Here is a 22,246-nt window from a genome sequence, read left to right on the forward strand (position 1 = left end):
TAAAGTGAGGTATGGTGTCAGTGAGGGAGAAAAGGAGAGAGAGAGAGAAGTGGGTGGTAAAGTGAGGTATGGTGTCAGTGAGGGAGAAAAGGAGAGAGAGAGAAGCGGGTGGTAAAGTGAGGTATGGTGTCAGTGAGGGAGAAAAGGAGAGAGAGAGAAGCGGGTGGTAAAGTGAGGTATGGTGTCAGTGAGGGAGAAAAGGAGAGAGAGAGAGAAGTGGGTGGTAAAGTGAGGTATGGTGTCAGTGAGGGAGAAAAGGAGAGAGAGAGAAGCGGGTGGTAAAGTGAGGTATGGTGTCAGTGAGGGAGAAAAGGAGAGAGAGAAGCGGGTGGTAAAGTGAGGTATGGTGTCAGTGAGGGAGAAAAGGAGAGAGAGAGAGAAGTGGGTGGTAAAGTGAGGTATGGTGTCAGTGAGGGAGAAAAGGAGAGAGAGAGAAGCGGGTGGTAAAGTGAGGTATGGTGTCAGTGAGGGAGAAAAGGAGAGAGAGAAGTGGGTGGTAAAGTGAGGTATGGTGTCAGTGAGGGAGAAAAGGAGAGAGAGAGAGAAGCGGGTGGTAAAGTGAGGTATGGTGTCAGTGAGGGAGAAGCGGGTGGTAAAGTGAGGTATGGTGTCAGTGAGAGAGAAAAGGAGAGAGAGAGAGAGAAGCAGGTGGTAAAGTGAGGTATGGTGTCAGTGAGGGAGAAAAGGAGAGAGAGAGAGAAGCGGGTGGTAAAGTGAGGTATGGTGTCAGTGAGGGAGAAAAGGAGAGAGAGAGAGAAGCAGGTGGTAAAGTGAGGTATGGTGTCAGTGAGGGAGAAAAGGAGAGAGAGAAGCGGGTGGTAAAGTGAGGTATGGTGTCAGTGAGGGAGAAAAGGAGAGAGAGAGAGAAGCGGGTGGTAAAGTGAGGTATGGTGTCAGTGAGGGAGAAAAGGAGAGAGAGAGAGAAGCAGGTGGTAAAGTGAGGTATGGTGTCAGTGAGGGAGAAAAGGAGAGAGAGAGAGAAGCAGGTGGTAAAGTGAGGTATGGTGTCAGTGAGAGAGAAAAGGAGAGAGAGAGAGAAGCAGGTGGTAAAGTGAGGTATGGTGTCAGTGAGGGAGAAAAGGAGAGAGAGAGAGAAGCGGGTGGTAAAGTGAGGTATGGTGTCAGTGAGAGAGAAAAGGAGAGAGAGAGAGAAGCAGGTGGTAAAGTGAGGTATGGTGTCAGTGAGGGAGAAAAGGAGAGAGAGAGAAGCGGGTGGTAAAGTGAGGTATGGTGTCAGTGAGGGAGAAAAGGAGAGAGAGAGAGAAGCAGGTGGTAAAGTGAGGTATGGTGTCAGTGAGGGAGAAAAGGAGAGAGAGAGAAGCGGGTGGTAAAGTGAGGTATGGTGTCAGTGAGGGAGAAAAGGAGAGAGAGAGAAGCGGGTGGTAAAGTGAGGTATGGTGTCAGTGAGGGAGAAAAGGAGAGAGAGAAGCGGGTGGTAAAGTGAGGTATGGTGTCAGTGAGGGAGAAAAGGAGAGAGAGAAGCGGGTGGTAAAGTGAGGTATGGTGTCAGTGAGGGAGAAAAGGGGAGAGAGAGAAGCGGGTGGTCAAGTGAGGTATGGTGTCAGTGAGAGAAAAGGAGAGAGAGAGAGAAGTGGGTGGTAAAGTGAGGTATGGTGTCAGTGAGAGAGAAAAGGAGAGAGAGAGAGAAGTGGGTGGTAAAGTGAGGTATGGTGTCAGTGAGAGAGAAAAGGAGAGAGAGAGAGAAGTGGGTGGTAAAGTGAGGTATGGTGTCAGTGAGAGAGAAAAGGAGAGAGAGAGAGAGAAGTGGGTGGTAAAGTGAGGTATGGTGTCAGTGAGAGAGAAAAGGAGAGAGAGAGAGAAGTGGGTGGTAAAGTGAGGTATGGTGTCAGTGAGAGAGAAAAGGAGAGAGAGAGAGAAGTGGGTGGTAAAGTGAGGTATGGTGTCAGTGAGAGAGAAAAGGAGAGAGAGAGAAGTGGGTGGTAAAGTGAGGTATGGTGTCAGTGAGAGAGAAAAGGAGAGAGAGAGAGAGAAGCAGGTGGTAAAGTGAGGTATGGTGTCAGTGAGGGAGAAAAGGAGAGAGAGAGAGAAGTGGGTGGTAAAGTGAGGTATGGTGTCAGTGAGGGAGAAAAGGAGAGAGAGAGAGAAGTGGGTGGTAAAGTGAGGTATGGTGTCAGTGGGGGCAGCTGGTGGTAAAGTGAGGTATGGTGTCAGTGAGGGAGAAGTGGGTGGTAAAGTGAGGTATGGTGTCAGTGGGGGAGAAGTGGGTGGTAAAGTGAGGTATGGTGTCAGTGGGGGAGAAAAGGAGAGAGAGAGAAGCGGGTGGTAAAGTGAGGTATGGTGTCAGTGGGGGAGAAGCGGGTGGTAAAGTGAGGTATGGTGTCAGTGAGGGAGAAGCGGGTGGTAAAGTGAGGTATGGTGTCAGTGAGGGAGAGAGAGAGAGAAGCGGGTGGTAAAGTGAGGTATGGTGTCAGTGAGGGAGAGAGAGAGAGAAGCGGGTGGTAAAGTGAGGTATGGTGTCAGTGGGGGCAGCTGGTGGTACTACAGCCTGCAGCCAGACAAGACTGAAACCTGAGACTGGCTCAACCACAGAGAGAGAGAGAGAGAGAGAGAGAGAGAGAGAGAGAGAGGAGGGAGAAGAACCAAACACAAGTGAGCCAGAGAGTAACGTCCATCGAGGAAAGAGAACACAAGGCGAAATATGTAGGCTGGAGGCAGAGAGAGAGACAACACCAACACATGAGAGAGAGAGAGAGAGAGAGGGAGGCAGAGATACTGACATACTGACAAAGAGGCTTCAGCACAGACAGACAGACTTAGGGCTTAGGGGTGCAGTGAAACATAGCACAGACAGACAGACAGACTTAGGGCTTAGGGGTGCAGTGAAACATAGCACAGACAGACAGACAGGCTTAGGGGCCAGTGAAACATAGCACAGACAGACAGACAGACTTAGGGGCCAGTGAAACATAGGACAGACAGACAGACAGACTTAGGGCTTAGGGGTGCAGTGAAACATAGCACAGACAGACAGACAGACTTAGGGCTTAGGGGCCAGTGAAACATAGCACAGACAGACAGACAGACTTAGGGGGGCAGTGAAACGGCATGTAAAGGTCAAGTGAACGAGTGCATGTGTGAGAGAAAGAATGTGTTGTGGAGGAGGGGGAGAGAGAGAGGGGAGGTGGGGGAGAGAGAGGGGAGGAGGGGGAGAGAGAGGGGAGGTGGGGGAGAGAGAGGGGAGGTGGGGGAGAGAGAGAGGGGAGGTGGGGGAGAGAGAGAGGGGAGGTGTGGCTGGAGCGGCAGTCGGAGAGAAAGGGGGAAACTGCTGGTCGTCTGAGCATGCTCTGTAAGGGCTGACACTGGATGCCAGCTTAGCTTGCCCTCCCTCCCACTCACTCACACACACACACACACACACACACACACTCTCACACACACACACACACACACACACACACATCCAGCAGCGATGATGACACCTAGCACACTGCAGGGGACGGAGAGAGAGCGTCGCTGGAATAAAGGAAGGTCTGATGTTGGGGTGGGGAGGGAGCGACAGAGCAGCCTGAGGGAGTTCCCCTCTTCTCTTCCTCTCCCACCAGCTGCAGCCTTCTGCTGTTCCATCACTCCTCTCCTTCTTTTTCTCTTCCTGTCTTTCTGCCAGGAGAGAGAGAGCGGGAGAGAGAGAGCAGCAGAGAGAGCAGGAGAGAGAGCAGGAGAGAGAGAGCGGGAGAGAGAGAGAGCAGCAGAGAGAGCGGGAGAGAGAGAGCGGGAGAGAGAGAGCAGGAGAGAGAGAGCAGGAGAGAGGAGAGAGAGCAGGAGAGAGAGCAGGAGAGAGAGAGCAGGAGAGAGCGAGGCTCAGTCAGGATTATTGCTTGAGCATCTCTAGAACGTATTTCTCTCTTGTGTTTTCCTGGAGAGCACAGCTCCTCTGGCACCAGTGGAAACTGTGAGATGTTGCTGTTGAGAAGCTCCAGTGGTGCAGTGCTAACCTCTCAGCTTCCATCAGGATCTGGCGCTGGAGGAAAAGAAAGTTGCTGTAAGCTGGAAGTTGTAAAAGGATAATTATCTGGTGTTGCACGGGCGGGGAGGGGAGCGGGGGGGGGACTCTACAGTGGCTTGGCTAAATGTGTCTCATATTCCCGACACAGGTCCCTGGTGGCTGATTGGGGAGTGGCAGCTTTGGCCACACGTTGACAGACTGCTTGCAGACTGTTGCAGGCTTTGCGTGGAAGGAGAAGTGGTCTTTCTCCCTGGACTGCAGCCTAAAGCACCTAGCAACTTGCTTCATGGTCATCTTCTATTTGGTTTGATAGGCTGCTTTGATGGTTGCCTGCTTCACTAACACAACGGGAGAGCATTCTGCTGACTGGAGGAGCTGGAGTCTGATGTTTGCTTGTGGAACCTTTTTGGTTAGGTTATAAGGACATACAAACACACTTCTTCTCATCTCGTCGCCTTCTCCTCCTACAATCTACAGTAAGAAGCTACAGTAAGAGAGCCTGTGTTTCAATAACCAAAGCGTCCTTACTGACGAGGGGAGAAAGACGGAGATACAGAGACATGATACACAACAGAGCCGGAGGCAGACAACAAGCTGGGCTTCAACACAAACATGACATTCTTTCTTCTCAACTCTTCTCTGTCTCTCCAAATACATTGTGTGTGTATTTGGAGAGACAGAGAACAGTTGTGCATAGACTCCTGCTAGCCAACACGCACTCCGGCATTCATTCTGTCACACGCGTGTGCATAGACTCCTGCTAGCCAACACGCACTGTATCTCCGTCTTTCTCCCCTCGTTCTCTGTAAGGACGCTTTGGTTATTGAAACACAGGCGCTCTTACTGTAGCTTCTTACTGTAGCTATCTTACTGTAGCTTCTTACTGTAGCTATCTGCATTTGCAGACACTTATGAGCCAATATCTCACCTGCACATTGATGGAAAAACCATGCACCACATGAACTGAATCTCCAGCACCTTCATCTCTCCCACACCTGGCACCTGCACACCTGGCACCTGCGTCAGCTCTCCTGCACTCGCTCTCGCCTCCCATTTGCCTTTATTTGTGTAAAGCATTTAGATTAATCTCGTATGATACGAGCGCTTTTTACCTGTGCTAACTTTACAGCCTACATCTACAGCCTACATCGTGCCAATCAATCAATCAATCGCACTTGTTGCCCGACTGCATTTCATTCCAGAATCACGTTTGGTAGCCTACGGGAGACCCATGCACTTATGTTTGGTAGCCTACGGGAGACCCATGCACTTATGTTTGGTAGCCTACAGGAGACCCATGCACTTATGTTTGGTAGTCTATGGGAAAGTTTGGTAGCCTACAGGAGACCCATGCACTTATGTTTGGTAGTCTATGGGAAAGTTTGGTAGCCTACAGGAGACCCATGCACTTATGTTTGGTAGTCTATAGGAAAGTTTGGTAGCCTACAGGAGACCCATGCACTTATGTTTGGTAGTCTATGGGAAAGTTTGGTAGCCTACAGGAGACCCATGCACTTATGTTTGGTAGCCTATGGGAAAGCCATGCAGTGCACTTAAGTTGCCACTAACCTGTGGATTAATTGGCCCTTCTTAGCGCTGTTGCATGTGTAATGAATGATATGTGTCTCTGCTCCTTTGTGAGGTAGCTTCAAATATTTGGGTTGCACCAAGTGAAATAGTTACAACGTCCAAGTTAGAACTTAAATTTTACACCTACGTCTTACTAGGTGTAAAGTCCTCTGTAAAGTAGGTAATTGGCACAGCTGGCAATTGGCACCATGGCGCAGCATTGTTTTGCGTCGGTAACGTGTTCTCCGTGATAAATTACACCCTTTTGATATTTATGACTCACGCTTTTGTTTTCCACAAGCTGCATACAAATTAAAATAACAGCTACAATTTAGCAAGGCAGGATGGTCGTAAATTAGCCTACAATGCTGATGAAGAGCATTGACAAGAATGCAAAGAATGTTAACAGTAGCCTATTATGAACCTAAACGTGTTATTGTTAGTCGCTTTAGATAAAAGCGTCTGCCAAATGATGTAATGTAATGTAGGAAATGAACGTTACTCAATAACGTTCTCATTTGGTTAGTGTTGATGAAAGCACAAATTTGCGGTGGGCAACATGGCCCGACTGTTTTCATTCCAAAAACAACGGTAAATAAACCACCGTTTCCACCGTGCTTTTCACTGATTGGTCACAATCGTAATTTTTCTGCGACACTATTTTGGCTAGTGTGAGGTTTAAGGACTACTAGTTAAGATGTACCGTACGTCTCCGTGGTGCAACTAAACAAAGACACAACTTTAGTGTCAAACTAACTAGTTTGAACGTAGCAGTTAGTGTGGACTTTACACCCTAACTTACGTTCAGCTGGTGCAACAGGCTGCTGGACTCTGCTGTGGACCTGGCAACATAGCCATATATTATTCACCTTCTCATTTGCCCATATCAGGAGGCGTGTGCATACGTCATTTTGTCATCGTTATTCTGTTTTAGACCCGGAAGTAGATCACTACTACCTTTATCATTTTTGATTGATAAAAATAAAAAGCACGCAGTGCAAAATAAACTTCACGCAACGTTGAACGCCTGGTGCCGCTTCGTCATCGTTGGGGAGCGGTAAAAAATAAATAAATAAAATACCGATAGCAGCATCGAACGTCCAGGACCTTATTGATACTCCTGGTACCGACCAATCCGGAACCGGTACCAATTAATACCGGTGCTCGATATACCCATCCCTACTGGTGCTCGATACCCATCCCTTCTGGTATGTAGCAATTGAATTGTCTTTAATTCCCAGAAAGCACCTGCATTTTTGCCGTTGGATGATCAATAATGTCGTTGATAATGACTTCCTAATGGAGGGACAATCCTGAACAAGCCTATAAGCACAGTGTAGCTAGCTGCTCAGGTCTGGAGGGTAACAAGCCTATACGCACAGTGTAGCTAGCTGCTCACGTCTATAAGCACAGTGTAGCTAGCTGCTCAGGTCTGGAGGGTAACAAGCCTATACGCACAGTGTAGCTAGCTGCTCAGGTCTGGAGGCTCCTGAACAAGCCTATACGCACAGTGTAGCTAGCTGCTCAGGTCTGGAGGCTCCTGAACAAGCCTATAAGCACAGTGTAGCTAGCTGCTCAGGTCTATAAGCACAGTGTAGCTAGCTGCTCAGGTCTGGAGGCTAAGAGGGCTTGTATCAGCATACTGTGGCTCTGAAGCAATAGTTATCATGATGTAATTGTATCTGCGTTATGAAAACGTATAGAGACAGTGCTGGGAAAACACAGTAGGGAGGAAACTGACAGCAGAACAGGGAGGGATCGATGTGTTTATAAGTGCAATCTATTAAGTACAATGCATTTTTTATTAGCATTGCACTAAGTGCCTTGAATGTGTTGAATGAGCAGCACACTGCTCTGTCTATTCACCTTATTCCTGGACCTACGTTTCCCATGATTCTCAGCGGTTGCCGGTTGTCGACTTCCTGTTTACATTTTTTTCACTAGCAAGGACGTGCGCGCCGCTGTCAAAGAGTGGGAATCACGGAATTGACTAATAAACATATATATTTTGAGTAGGGCTGTGAATCTTCACTGGCCTCACGATTCGATTTGATTACGATTCAGAGGGCTACGATTCGATTACGATTATCGATGCATCTCGATGCATCTTAAATCGATGCATCACTTTTTTCCACAATACATGATTTATTTTTTCTCACTTTCTTTTTTCTCACTGTGTGCCTACTTTAAAATAAAAGTGCATTTGGAATTGCATTGTATTATGATCACAATTAAAATAAACAACTGCATGTACTTCCATTATATTTTATTTGATTATAAAAAAAAAATTGTTTGTTTTTATAATCGATTTTTGACATTTGTGAATCGATGCAGAATCGTGCACGTCCGCATCACGATGCATCTTATAATCGATTATTTTTGACACCCCTAATTTTGAGGTTTATTAATATTTATGCAAATCAAATAATATTCGAATACCAACATTTGTTTCAACAGACCTATCACACGCAAGTTACCTACTATCTTAATTTGGTGAAGATTCCTGTATTTTTCATATCGCAATATATATATATATATATATATATTAGGGGTGTCACGATACACCGCCTGGTACGGGAACTGTACCACCATGGACCGCAGGGCGCTACGGAGGGTGAGGCGCGCGGCCCAGCACGTAACAGGAGACGAGTTGCCAGAACTGCACGAACTGTATAACCAGCGGTGCCTCAGGAGGTCCCTGAAGATCATCAAAGACACAAACCATCCCCACAACAGCCTGTTCTCCCGGCTACCCTCAGGGAGGAGATACAGGGTTCCAAAAACACGCACAAATCGCTTGAGGAACAGTTTCTTCCCGCAGGCCACGAGACTCCTAAATATGCACAAATAGTGCAGTAGTCGTACCGCAGTACCGTACTGCAGCTGCTACTATTACGGATGCCTAACGTTTAATTGTAAATTTAAGTGTATGTTTAATAAGGTGCCTAACGTTTAATTGTAAATTTAAGTGTATGTTTAATAAGGTACATGCTATTTGCACATGTATGTATAAAACGTCGAATTTGGAATGTCTGAACACGTCTAACGTATGCACATGACATGTGCACCTATGTGCAATGAATATGCCACTGTCGTATAAGCCACCGACTTGTCTTATTGCTTATAAGATGCCTATTTCTTATTGCCTTATTGCTGTCTTATTGCTTATTGATGCCTATTTCTTATTGCCTATTACTTATTGCTGTTGCCTATTTGTACTATGTCGTAAACGGAGTCCACTGCACAAGAATTTCACACGTGGTACTTGTACCACGGAGTGACAATAAAAATCTTGAATCTTGAATCTTGAATCTTGAACTCAGTTCACGATACGATATGTATCACGATACTGGGTTCACGATAACGATACGATACGATTTTAACAATATTTTTTTAAACTTGAATAATGACAATATATGACTGGAAAAGTAGTATTTTACTTGAAATGCACAAATACAAAACATGCTGTTGTGGGAAATTGTTATTACAATAACAACTAGAAAAAACATGAGATTGGAGATAAGGCTTATCTTGAAATAGAATGAGTTACACCGTCACTTAGATTTACTTTGAACTAAAAGGTTTCTCAGCAGTATAAATTCTCATTATGCATCTTCAGTTTTTCTTCAAACTCAAACAACAAGACTTTTCTTAATCTATTTTTTATGCATCTTCAGTTTTTCCTGTCAAGTAAACAGTTTTGCCAGAAACTCAATTGAATGGTTTCTCTCCTGTATAACTTCTCATGTGTCTCTTCAGAGACTTGTTCAACTGAACTACTTTCCACACATTGAACTTCAACGAACAAAGACGTTTCTTAGTCTATTTTTTTAAGAAGAAAAAAAAAAATATATATATATATATATTTTTTTTGCGATATGAGATTTCATCTCAACGATACATATCGTGACGTTTTACTATCGCGAAATTTCGTGGGACGATATATTGTGACACCCCTAATATATATATATATATATATATATATATATAGCCTGTCAGTTTTTACCAATATCGTTCAGCCCTAATGTGGAATACTGCATAATTTGCTATAATTGGACCAGAATTTTTGAAAGTTTTGTGGAGAGGAAACATTACCAGGGTTCGCTCCAGCGTGTTTACAAGCCGCACGTCACTTCCATGCTACTTCACAAACCGCTGCATCAAAAAAGCGAAGAAATTCCGCACTAAACCCTAAATTCAGAGCAGAGCAGTATCCTAATGACTTTTATGACTCGGGCGATAAGCTGTTTTGCAAATTCTGTCAACATTCAACCCAAGCCAACGAGGTAAGCTAATGTAACGTAACACTGACAAAGCTGTTAGCAACTTAAACAGGCAACTTACTTACATAGCGTGAGATGACAAGCAAACTGGTAGCCACATGATGCGGTGAGGAAGAGGGTATGACTCCTTTTCATTAAAATCCCCACAGAGAAGGAGTGTCAAGTTCCAATAATCCATCGTGAAGTTCCAATAATCCATTATGATTTTTTATCAATGATTAATCATCACTGAAGTATAGCCTTGTGTGTGTGTGAGTGAATTTATGACATTACTGATGATGTCACAATGCCTATGTATGACATCCCTGATGACATCAGTCACTGATGATGACATCATCAATGAACTATAGCCTTGTGTGTGAGTAATTCACTGATGTCACCGATGATGTCATCAGTGGGACAGACAGAGAAACAGACAGACAGAGCCCCAGCTCCCATTTATATACTGATGATGATGATGATGATGATGATTTTGATACTTGCTCCAGCACCTCAGATACCGGATGAGCGCTGGTATTATAGATGGATAGATGGATGGACAGGCTATTACTATACTGTAGAGTAAAACCTTTTGCAGATTGCCTATATCTTATTAAATTGTGGACATTTATTCATTAAATTTCCCACTTATTAGACCCTATTTCTGATGGTAACATTAGCATAAAAGGCAAAACACAATTCAGGGAAATGAAAAAGAAAAAGAAAATGCAAGTGGGGAAAAATCAAAGTGATTTAATTTGGCTCTAATGAAGGTGTTTTGTGGGCTCTGTTGTGCAGAGCTACATTTGAAGGTGGAAAGGGTGCACTGGTGCAGGTAGAACAAGTGAAGAAGACAAAGGGATAATAACAGTTATTGTAACAGGTGGGCTAATGGGCTATACACACTGAATCTCTTTCTGTTCAACTGCGCTCCAACTCTCCCACAAAGTTCACATCAAAGTGTCCCCTGATTCAAAAGCCTGCATTTGTATTTTAAATGTGAACATGAGTATAAATACACCTTAAGAGAATCTCATAGTAAAGCGTGCCGTGTTTATGGTCACATGACTCTTGTGTTTATGGTCACATGACTCTTGTGTTTATGGTCACATGACTCTTGCCAAACAGCTGGAATCTATTGAACCTCAAAAGCCTGAAGGAAAAACACAATTATGGCTCCAATGGCTTGATTCTTCTTCTACTAAAGCAATATGAAATGCGTATAAATAATGAGGTGTGTCTGAAGCCTGTCAGTGTGGGCTACTAGGGGTGGGACAAAATATCGATACTCACGGTATCGCGATATTTCCACTTGCGATACGTTATCGATACACTGGCACCAAGTATCGATATGTTTATTTAAATTTTTTTTTTTTTTTTTTTTTTTTTTTTTTAAATAAACAGGCTAAAATATTATGCTGTGTGTGGTAGTTCAAACATAGTTTCAAGTTGACGTTTATTTATGTTTGTAGTTGAAACATTCTGACGAAGATCCTTGGGATCGAAACGTAAATAAATTGACCAGGAGCCTTTAAAATCCAGTGTGCGGACTCTATTTGTTTTTGTAGTTGAAACAAAAACATAAATACTGTAGGCTACATGAATGGAAATGTTTGATCATTAATATCTACTTTTAGAAATTATATAGGTAGGTAGGTTATATAGGTTTTCTTGTTTTAATAATAATAATAAAAAGACTTAATGTGTAACTTTTCCTCCGTGGTATCGAAAATGTTATGAGTGAGTGAGTGAACTCTGAGAGAGTTCATGTCAATTCTGCTAATAAATACATAATACCTGCTTCTTGCCTTTTAGGGGTATTTTTTTCTCTTCAGTTACACAGGTATCGTGATGTATCGTCTTCCAATATATCGATTATCGCAGTATCGCTGTATCGTGATAATATCGTTATCGAGGGCCAAGTATCGTGATGATATCGTATCGTGAGCTACTCAGCGATTCCCACCCCTATGGGCTACAATACCTTCATCATCATATGGACATTTCTGTTGATATCTCTACCTGATGCAGAATGTGCACAACATGTCAAATGCTTTGTCATTTTCATGGCAGTTTTCTCAAAGCAAGACAACACTTTAAGCGTGGTTTTATGCATTTGTGTCAGAGCTGTGTCTTTAAACCCACATTATGTGCAAATCACTAAAGAATAGGCCCCTATGTCCTGTTTGTTTTGGATGGTTCACAGGTGTATTACCCCAGTGTGTTGCTGTGATTCCCTGACATTATATCGTAGCTTGGAATAGTTTGTGAAGATCACGTTTGCTCACCTTTTTCTCTTCTCTCTTTTCAGAGGTCCCCACATTTCAAGAGCAGAAGAAGGCCTTATTTGGGAATCTTATGGACGAAGGTGTGTATTTATCTTTCTGTCTGTTCTCTCTGTCTCCCTGCCCATCATGATTACAACAGCTCCTTCAGTAGCCTGTCCGACCCACTTCCTGTGTCTTGCTGTCTTGACGGCGTCAGCTGTAGACTGGTGCTGAGTAGAGAGCTGCAAGCCCGACGGGACCCGAACGGGCCCCTCGGGCCAGGGTCGGGCTTTTTCCATAGCTGAGGCTCGGGCAGGGGCTTGTTTCAAAAATAAAAGAAAATAACGTATTTCTCGCTTAATTTTACACAGCAGATGCTTTTATTTTGAAAAACTCTTTCAGGAAGTCCTCCAGCCGTCTGTGAAACATAAACAAAGCTAAGCGCTACGTCAGTGGTTGAGATGGACAAGCTAAACGCGAGCAGAGGGACTTTTTGAAAGTTCCCAGTGCGGCAGAGAAAGCTGCAAAAGATACAATCATTTTCCTGCAGTGGCTGCAAATGGAAAAGTAAAGTCGAATAGTTTTTGCCTGGTTGTGGATTTAGCCAGTTGGCGAAGATTTGTGACATGTGGGAGGAGGACATGCTTGAGTGACATAATGTTTCAGTTTGTGGACATTGTTGCTGTTGGCAATTAAACGATCATTTAACGATCTTTCTTTCGAGAGACAACATTTCTTATTATTGTGGCAAGTAGGATTTTTCGCGTCGTAGTGTGTGAGAGCGAGAGAGAGGGACAGACAGACAGACAGAGAGAGAGGGACAGACAGAGAGAGAGCAGCAGTTGTGGTCAGGTTTAGAGCCTCTGCAGCAGGCATGCACACAGCACAGAGAGAGAGAGATGTGTCGTCATATGGTGATATTGACGTCAGGCCTGGTGACAGGCTCGGGGGCCAATAATTGCTTAACCCCTCGGGCTGGGGTCGGGCCAGGGCCTGAGTGCCACGGGCCTGGGTGCCACGGGGCCTGGGTGCCACGGGGCCTGGGTGCCACGGGGCCTGGGTGCCACGGGGCCTGGGTGCCACGGGCCTGGGCGTGCTGGGGCTGAAATTTGAGGCCCTCACACCCCTCTAGTGGTGGGTATGAGCCAAAGCATGTGTGGTTTCCTACATGGGGGGGTTGGGACATTCATTATGCATCATTTAGCCCTCCTGCAACATGCCAGGCTGCCATCTCTCTCTCTGTGACTGCTGCTCAGCTTTTGGTTGAATGTACACACATCCCCTGACATAATCGCTGTCTCTCTCTCCATCTCTTCCCTTTCTCTCTCTCTCTCTCTCTCTCTCTCACACTCTCTCTCTCTCGCTCTCACTCTCTCTCTCACACTCTCTCTCTCTCTCTCTCTCTCTCTCTCTCGCTCTCACTCTCTCTCGCTCTGTCTCGTTCTGCCTCCCCAGCCTCTCTGTGAACACAGAACAGTGTGTTCAGTCCACTACCCTCTGTCACTTTTGTTCTCGTGCTCGTGTTTCCTCTTGGACATTCGTGTGTGTGTGTGTGTGTGTGTGTGTGTGTGTGTGTGTGTGTGTGTGTCAGTCAGAGTAAAAGGTGTGATTTTGGTGTGTATGTATAAAGGGTCTCTGGGGACACATTGTCTTTAATGAGCCACTGTTTTCCACACTCTTAAACCCAGAAGCTTGTAAACGTGTCAAAGCTGCAGCAAAAACACAAAAAGCCCTGGACCTTCTCTGTCCTTTTCTCATGATCTTCTGGCCGTCGTCACTTCTTAGCCTCCATGTGCTGCTGGCTGAAAGACTGATGCTATGTTTACCCCCCTGCATGCTGCTTTTAGCCCCGCACGTTGCTACTTGTTTTAGCCCCCATGTGCTGCCAGCTGGCTGTCGTGTGTGTGTGTGTGTGTGTCAGGAGAAGATGTCAAGGATTTGTTAAAACCACTGTGATCTACATGAGCACAAATATTGAGCTTCTTGGTTTCCCCCCCTCTTAACCCATTGATACCTGATGCAGCATTTGTGTGTGTATCCCTTTAAGACGGCGTCTTAAAGGGATACACACACAAATGAGGGATATACACGCAAATGCTGCATCAGGTATCAATGGGTTAATGTGCCTGAATGAAGCCTCTTTTTCCACAGTCTCACAGCCGTGGTGCCACAGCTGAGCTGCTGCCACGTTGGTGCCATTTTGCCATGTAAATCCCAGGAGGCTGCATGTATCCAGCTCCACCAATCAGCTGTGTGCATGCATCCAGCTCCACCAATCAGCTGTGTGCATGTATCCAGCTCCACCAATCAGCTGTGTCTCCTCTCCTGCCTGTGAGGCTGCATGTATCCAGCTCCACCAATCAGCTGTGTCTCCTCTCCTGCCTGTTTGTCAACCAGCATGTTGGAGACAGTGAAAGGGCCCTAAAGGCATTCAACATGTATATTGTGACGGAGTTAAAAAGCCATTCCTAGAAAGTAGTCATCATTTTCCTGGCATTAGGTTTGCGTGTTGGGTGTTGCGTGTTGGTTGTTGGGTGTTGGTTATGACCACTCAACATTTCTGGATTCTGAGACATGACTTCAAAAACAAGTCGTCTTCCTGGCCTGCTGGTTGAGGTGCAGTGCTGATCTATTCCAGTATTGTACAGTCATGCCTTATTCAGTAAGTCTGCTGACTGCACTCAGAATCCTTTTAGTTCTTTAAGGAGGAGACCCCATAACACATTACAGATGACGTCATTTCACATCAGCGCCCTCTGGAGGCTGTTGACGGGAGAGCTGCTGTTTGCAGTTACAGCCAGTGAGGATTGGCAGGGCGACACAGACACACACACACACACAGAGAGATCCCTGTCTGACTTCACTCTCGCGCTGCTTCTAGCTGGCAAGCATGTCATGCATCTATACTACACTGTTTCCTCTATTGCACAGCAGCACCCCCCTAAGGCCGTGTCTCCATATGGCATCTATTCCTATACTCCAGTTTCTTTTTTCAGTTTCCAATGAGAGAGAGAGCGTATGCGGGCGTATACGGACGTCTCGAGAAAGTGCGCCGCAAACAGCGTCTATTTTCAGAGTGCTCCGGATTTTTTGCGCGCCGGCTCCCAGCTGAAAATATCTGAACTTTTCAGAAAGACGCTGGTGTTTCGTGCAGCTATAATCATATGGAGAAACTATCACAACAGAGACAGCCTCAATTGTGGGAGCAGATTGGCTGGACACTGAATATTTCTGGGGAGTGAGTTTCACCGTACGTGTGTTGTTAGCTAATGTTAGCTGTCGGCTATCAAGCTAGCTACCACTGCTGAGCTAACGTTACTTTCAGACTACATATTACATATTGTGCGCTAGGGTCAGCGCTCCCCAGCGTACTTCCAGCGTTTAAATGTCAGGAATAGACGCCATATGGACACACGGCCTTAGCCGCGCGCGCACACACACACACCTCTACCCGACAAGATTGAATTTGCTTCACGAAATTTGTGACAATCAGTTGGATTAGGGTAATGTAGATACTGAGCTTACTCAATGAAATGTCAATAATGCAACCAAAATAATAGCCTACTTAGCTAGTGTCCACAAACAACTAAACCAAAAAAGAAATCCATTTTTACTTTAATGCACTAAATGGAGGAGCACAGACCATGGTGCGCACAGCCCCCCTGTGTGTGTGTGTGTGTGTGTGTGTGTGTGTGTGTGTGTGTGCGGCACCTCCAGTGCCAAAGTCATGTGCCAACCTTTTGGAAACATCTGGAAAAACATCAGCTTGGCACCAGCAACTTGTCCTCTTGCCATAGTGAACCATTTTTTCCACCAAATTCAGACTGACTGTGATCATAGTTTCATCCCCAGATTTGAGTCCTGCATGCCAGCAAACTGTATTAGTCGAGCTAGTCATAGCCTAAAATAAGCCTATGTTGACCTTTGCTAGGCTAGTTCCATTAGCTTGCATTGCTAGCTGACTTTGAACCTGGCCTTGGCCTAGCTGAGTGCCCCTAAGCTAATTTGGTCCCACTGCTGTAAGTGTCTCTGCTAGCTGGATAAGAAGGGCTATTAATAGTAGCTGGTGTGGCATTATCTCCCTCACAGCAGATGTGTTTACAGGCAGGCAGCCACAGGGAGAGCTAGCTCAGTGTGTTTACAGGCCGGCAGCCACAGGGAGAGCTAGCTCAGTGTGTTTACAGGCAGGCAGCCACAGGGAGAGCTAGCTCAGTGTGTTTACAGGCAGGCAGCCACAGGGAGAGCTAGCTCAGTGTGTTTACAGGCAGGCAGCCACAGGGAGAGCTAGCTCAGTGTGTTTACAGGCAGGCAGCCACAGGGAGAGCTAGCTCAGTGTGTTTACAGGCAGGCAGCCACAGGGAGAGCTAGCTCAGTGTGTTTACAGGCAGGCAGCCACAGGGAGAGCTAGCTCAGTGTGTTTACAGGCAGGCAGCCACAGGGAGAGCTAGCTCAGTGTGTTTACAGGCAGGCAGCCACAGGGAGAGCTAGCTCAGTGTGTTTACAGGCAGGCAGCCACAGGGAGAGCTAGCTCAGTGTGTTTACAGGCAGGCAGCCACAGGGAGAGCTAGCTCAGTGTGTTTCTCCTGCTCTTTAAACACCTCTGGACTTGATGTGCAGAGAGCTTGTATCCCAGCACATGTCCTTCCTGCTTCCAAACCACATGTAGTAGTGGAGCTTATCTGTCCACTTGCTTATTGGTTAACCTGACACCATCCTAGGAGTGGCCAGGAGAGCTGTAAGGCTGGCTTTACACGGTGAAACTTTCAGGTTGTAAATTGCATGAAACATCATTTCCATGCAACATAAATTAGATAAAGCAATTAAAAAAGAATCAAGTCTCGTGCAACACGCTAGTTAGTTTGACTAAAACAAGCGAGCTACATTGGTCATGTTTCATCTGTCTTATTGTTTCTCCTTTTCTCTCTCTTGCTACAGTAGCTTAACTGTATCAAGTAGGCAGTGTGTCATTCATTCATTGTTGCATCTTTGTATCTTATTTTGTATAGTTTTCTAGCTGGACATCTGGAGCCGAGTGCACCAGCTGGGCGTAAAAAAGTAGGTCTTAACTGTTACGCCGGTCTTAGCTACGCCCGACGTTGTGATTTTAATTTACACCGAGTGCACCAAGCCTGACTTACCATGGTCGTAGCTGCGCCCGGTCTTTAGGCTGCGGACGTGCGCGTCCACGTGGATACGTGCTTGTTGCCAAGCAACACACTTCTCTCAGACGAGCACGAGACAGCTGACAGACAGCTCCAACTCAGCTCAAACTTATAGAGTTGTATTCAAAGCGTAGAAACGTTCTCACAGCTCAATTTAACAGCGCCAACACAAACAAACACAATCACAAGTGCAATCAGTAATGAATGTGATGGCGGACTGCGCACTGCGGGCAGTTGACGAAGTCAGGAAGAAATGGGAAGATCTTCCGACGCATCAGCTTTTAAAAACCCGCCGACGAGCGGAGGTCCTGCGCCCAAAACGTCACACACATATCGATCGATATTTTTGGAGAAGATTCCCCCGCATCACAGGACTGAACGGCACTGACAGCACAGAGCTGTCAGTCCCGACAGCGCAGATCAAGATGAGACAGCTGCCACTGCCAGTCAGTATGGGTACGCATTGGGTGTAACTTTTACGCCTGCTCCATACCAGACGTAAAAGTTACACCCAGGCGCAGCGCATACAGGGCTCCTGGAGCCGAGTGCACCAGCTGGGCGTACGTCTAGGTGTAACGCTACGTCCGACGTAGAACTCAAAGTTACGACCAACTCAAGTTTATGACGAGTGCACCATGTAGTCTTAAGCCCTGTATGTGCTGCGCCTGGGTGTAACTTTTACGTCTGGTATGGAGCAGGCGTAAAAGTTACACCCAATGCGTACCCATACTGACTGGCAGCTGTCTCATCTTGATCTGCGCTGTCGGGACTGACAGCTCTGTGCTGTCAGTGCCGTTCAGTCCTGTGATGCGGGGGAATCTTCTCCAAAAATATCGATCGATATGTGCTGTAAATGGACGTTTTGTGCGCAGGACCTCCGCTCGTCGGCGGGTTTTTAAAAGCCGATGCGTCGGAAGATCTTCCCATTTCTTCCTGACTTCTCAACTGCCCGCAGTGTGCAGTCTGCCATCGCATTCAGTACTGATTAGGGGTGTCACGATACACTCAGTTCACGATACGATACGTATCACGATACTGGGTTCACGATAACGATACGATACGATACGATTTTAACAATATTTTTTTTAACTTGAATAATGACAATATATGACTGGAAAAGTAGTATTTTATTTGAAATGCACAAATACAAAACATGCTGTTGTGGGAAATTGTTATTACAATAACAACTAGAAAAAACATGAGATTGGAGATAAGGCTTATCTTGAAATAGAATGAGTTACACCGTCACTTAGATTTACTTTGAACTAAAAGGTTTCTCAGCAGTATAAATTCTCATTATGCATCTTCAGTTTTTCTTCAAACTCAAACAACAAGACTTTTCTTAGTCTATTTTTTATGCATCTTCAGTTTTTCCTGTCAAGTAAACAGTTTTGCCAGAAACTCAATTGAATGGTTTCTCTCCTGTATAACTTCTCATGTGTCTCTTCAGAGACTTGTTCAACTGAACTACTTTCCACACATTGAACTTCAACAAACAAAGACGTTTCTTTGTCTACTTTTGAAAAAAAAAAAAAAAAAATGTTTTTTTTTTTTTTTTTTTTTTTTCACGATATGAGATTTCATCTCAACGATACATATCGTGACGTTTTACTATCGCGAAATTTCGTGGGACGATATATTGTGACACCCCTAGTACTGATTGCACTTGTGATCAAATTCCATGCATCTTGTTTCTGATCGTTTGTGTTGGCGCTGTTAAATTGAGCTGTGAGAACGTTTCTACGCTTTGAATACAACTCTATAAGTTTGAGCTGAGTTGGAGCTGTCTGTCAGCTGTCTCGTGCTCGTCTGAGAGAAGCACGTATCCACGTGGACGCGCACGTCCGCAGCCTAAAGACCGGGCGCAGCTACGACCATGGTAAGTCAGGCTTGGTGCACTCGGTGTAAATTCAAATCACAACGTCGGGCGTAGCTAAGACCGGCGTAACAGTTAAGACCTACTTTTTTACGCCCAGCTGGTGCACTCGGCTCCAGGGGCCGGTTGCACCAAGTGGTCTTAACTATGCCTGGTCGTAACTCCTACGTCGGTCTTAGTTACGACCAGTCTTTAGAGTGGATTTACACCTGTTGCACCAACACGGCTTACGTCTGGTCTTAACTACGCTGGTCGTAGCAATGCGCGTTCATGTGAATTGTCGGGGAATGCCCTCTGATTGGCCCACAAATGTGCCTCGCGCCCTGCTATTTCACTGACCCCCGCGAAAATAACTTGCTTTGTTTTTTTACAGTGGCCACTACTGTATGTGCATCACTACACTACACTCCTCCCACCCTCCCTCGCTCCGGGGGAAAAATGGCGGCGATTGAGCCAGACAGACAGTCTGAATGAAATTGAATGTAACGTTCCCAATTCTATGTATTAAATTCTAAAAAACATAACGGCAACATTTGGGAAGGCTAAGCCACACAACTAGTTAGTTATAATCTTAATATCGTGCTTCAAAGACGGAGAACTGGCTGTGTTACGACGGTAAGGAGTCAAAAAGGTCTCCGCGGAGATCTCTGTTACAGGCAGGCGCTACGCCTCCTCCTCACCAGTCGTAAGAGTTACGCCTGGTCTTAGTGAAAATAAGGCTTAAGCGTCTTGGTGCAACCGGCGTAGCTGTTAGGTCGTAAAGTTACAACCAACTTATCTTAAGACCAGTGTAAGACCAGTTGGTGCAACCGGCCCCTGATCAGTTCAGATGTGTTGTATCAGGTTGTCTTCTGCAGCTGGCTACTTTCTTTCATCATAGCTGTGCTGGAGAACAGGAAGAAGCTACTTATCAGCGTTTTGTTGTTCAGAGAGTTTTGCAACTGTTGCAGCTGAGTTTCACACAAGTTTCCAGTGTGTTGCAGAGGACCATGCAAATCATTTTCACCTTACTTGCAACCAACTCAAGTTGCGTGAAAGGTTCACCGTGTAAAGCCAGCCTAAGAGATACAGTTAGGTCCATATATATATTTGGACGATTGGACACACTCTTCATCATTTTGGCTCTGTACACCACCACCGTGGACACGACATGAAACAATCAAGATGTGCTTTAACTGCAGACTTCCAGCTTTACTTTGAGGGTATTTACATCCAAATCAGGTGAACGTGTAGGAATTTCATGACATTTGGCCACCAAAACTATATTTTAAGGGAACAAAATTAATTGGACAAACTTAACAGAATCATAAATCAAATTGTCGCTTTTAATACTTGGTTGCAAATCCTTTGCAGTCAATGACAGCCTGGAGTGTGGAACCCATAGACATCAGCAGACATCTCTGCTGATGCTCTGCCACAGAGGTTCACCACCATTTTTCTGTTATGTACTCCTCAAGCTGTTTGACCATGCTATTAGTATAGTACCCCCTCACTCATGTGTGTCCATGACTCTCCTACATTTGTTCTATTAAACTTCTATTGCAGTTTTAGTAGGCCTCTGTTAACACATCTAATTATTACATGAAAATCATTTGAATGACTCCTCTTTAATATCATTCTGACTGTTTTCTTTTGGAAAAGGTCATGTCAGTTTTTATCATTTTGGAAATACATTGTAATCCCCAATCTTTCCAAGTACCCCCTGCAAGCTGCTCAAGTCCCCCTAGGGGTACACGTACCCCTAGGGGTACATGTGTACCCCTGGTTAGGAACCACTTCTCTAGCAGGCCTCCACTGTAAGTGTCTTCACTGTCTTGAGTTCCTTCATGTTCGCACTGGCATGTGTATGGCTGTTCAATGGAACGCGTTCCCTTGTATCTGATGATGATGCGACAGCAGCAGGATGAATTGTGAAGTGTTTTGGACCATATGATCTGCTCATATTCAGCTAGATGCTTCAGAACTCACTGTGCTTCACAGAGCAGATGGACAATGACCTGAAGCAGACTGTGAAAGCAACCAAAGAGCTTTTTAAGGCAAAGAAGTTGAAAGTTCTACAATGGCCAAGTCAATCACCTGACCTCAATTTGGGTCCCTTAACACGTTGAGTGCCAATGACGAGATATCTCGGCTTACAGGATCCAACCGTTGAGTGCCAAAGACGAGATATCTCGGCTTAAAAATTTTTTTTTTTTTTTGACGGTGGGACATCGATCAACCCCTTTTACGTCTCCTATACCAATATTGGAGGAAGAGAATGTGTATAATCTATTTTACCGACCAGCTAAGTGGCGACAGTGCTCTCCAGACAGAGAGAAAGCGAGCAAAAACAGCCGCGGGAGAAAGCCATTCTCAAGGAAATAGCTGGGCGAAAACGCTTTCGATTTCACACACACACACACACACACACACACACACACACACACACACACACACTCGAGTACCTTTGAGCATAAATAAGACCAGAATCGCAAAAGCTTCATCAAAGCTCTCAGCCGACACCCCAAGAAACGAACGAGCCCGTTTTACAGTAATCCAGACTTGCCCGAGAGCGGCCGCGGAGCCAGCAGCAGCAGCACAGACGGAGGGAGGAGTTTGGAGACACACACACACACACACACACACACACACACACACACACACACACACACACACAAACACACAATACAGTATACAGACTTGCCCAAGGGCACCCATAATCACAGGCACGTGAGGTGGTTCTAAAAATCCATTTATCTCAAAACTCTCTGAAAATCTCTGAAACCATGCTGTACTCAACGGCTAATATCTACATAACTACTAACTCTACAAACTAACTCTTTTAGACAGAGAAAGCACACATTCTATTAGTACTTTTGTGAACTTTGTCTTCACAAAGTCAAAGCAGAAAAGAATCCTCGGCTCTTGTAAAATGAGCCAGAATCCTCAAAAAAACCCTCTGGCAGAAGCTAACTACAGTATTGAAAAAAGGCTGGCAGTGAATGTGTTAAAAAGGTGGTGTACAGAGCCAACATGATGAAGATTGTGTCCGATGTCCAAATATATATGGAGGACCTCACTGTATAAGAGTTGTCATCTCCATTTACTCCAATGGTCTAGTTTGTTTTGTTTACCTCCCATAGTTCCCAGAAGTAAGGTTCTGGATG

The 22,246-nt window shown here is 45.4% G+C and overlaps 1 protein-coding gene across 1 annotated transcript in view; it reads left to right on the forward strand.

Annotated features, from left to right (window-relative positions):
- The window catches only part of siah1 (siah E3 ubiquitin protein ligase 1), a gene marked incomplete at its 3' end in the record, with an annotated part of 49,897 nt that overhangs the window by 15,029 nt on the left and 12,622 nt on the right, over positions 1-22,246 (forward strand). The window contains exon 2 of the mRNA XM_083654854.1: positions 12,107-12,163. Within this exon, the coding sequence (XP_083510980.1) occupies positions 12,154-12,163 (10 nt within the window). The 5' untranslated portion in view covers positions 12,107-12,153. The remainder of the gene's footprint in view (positions 1-12,106; positions 12,164-22,246) is intronic.

The sequence above is a fragment of the Poromitra crassiceps genome (genome assembly GCF_964638095.1).
Source record: "Poromitra crassiceps genome assembly, chromosome: 18".
NCBI classification, from domain to species: domain Eukaryota; kingdom Metazoa; phylum Chordata; class Actinopteri; order Beryciformes; family Melamphaidae; genus Poromitra; species Poromitra crassiceps.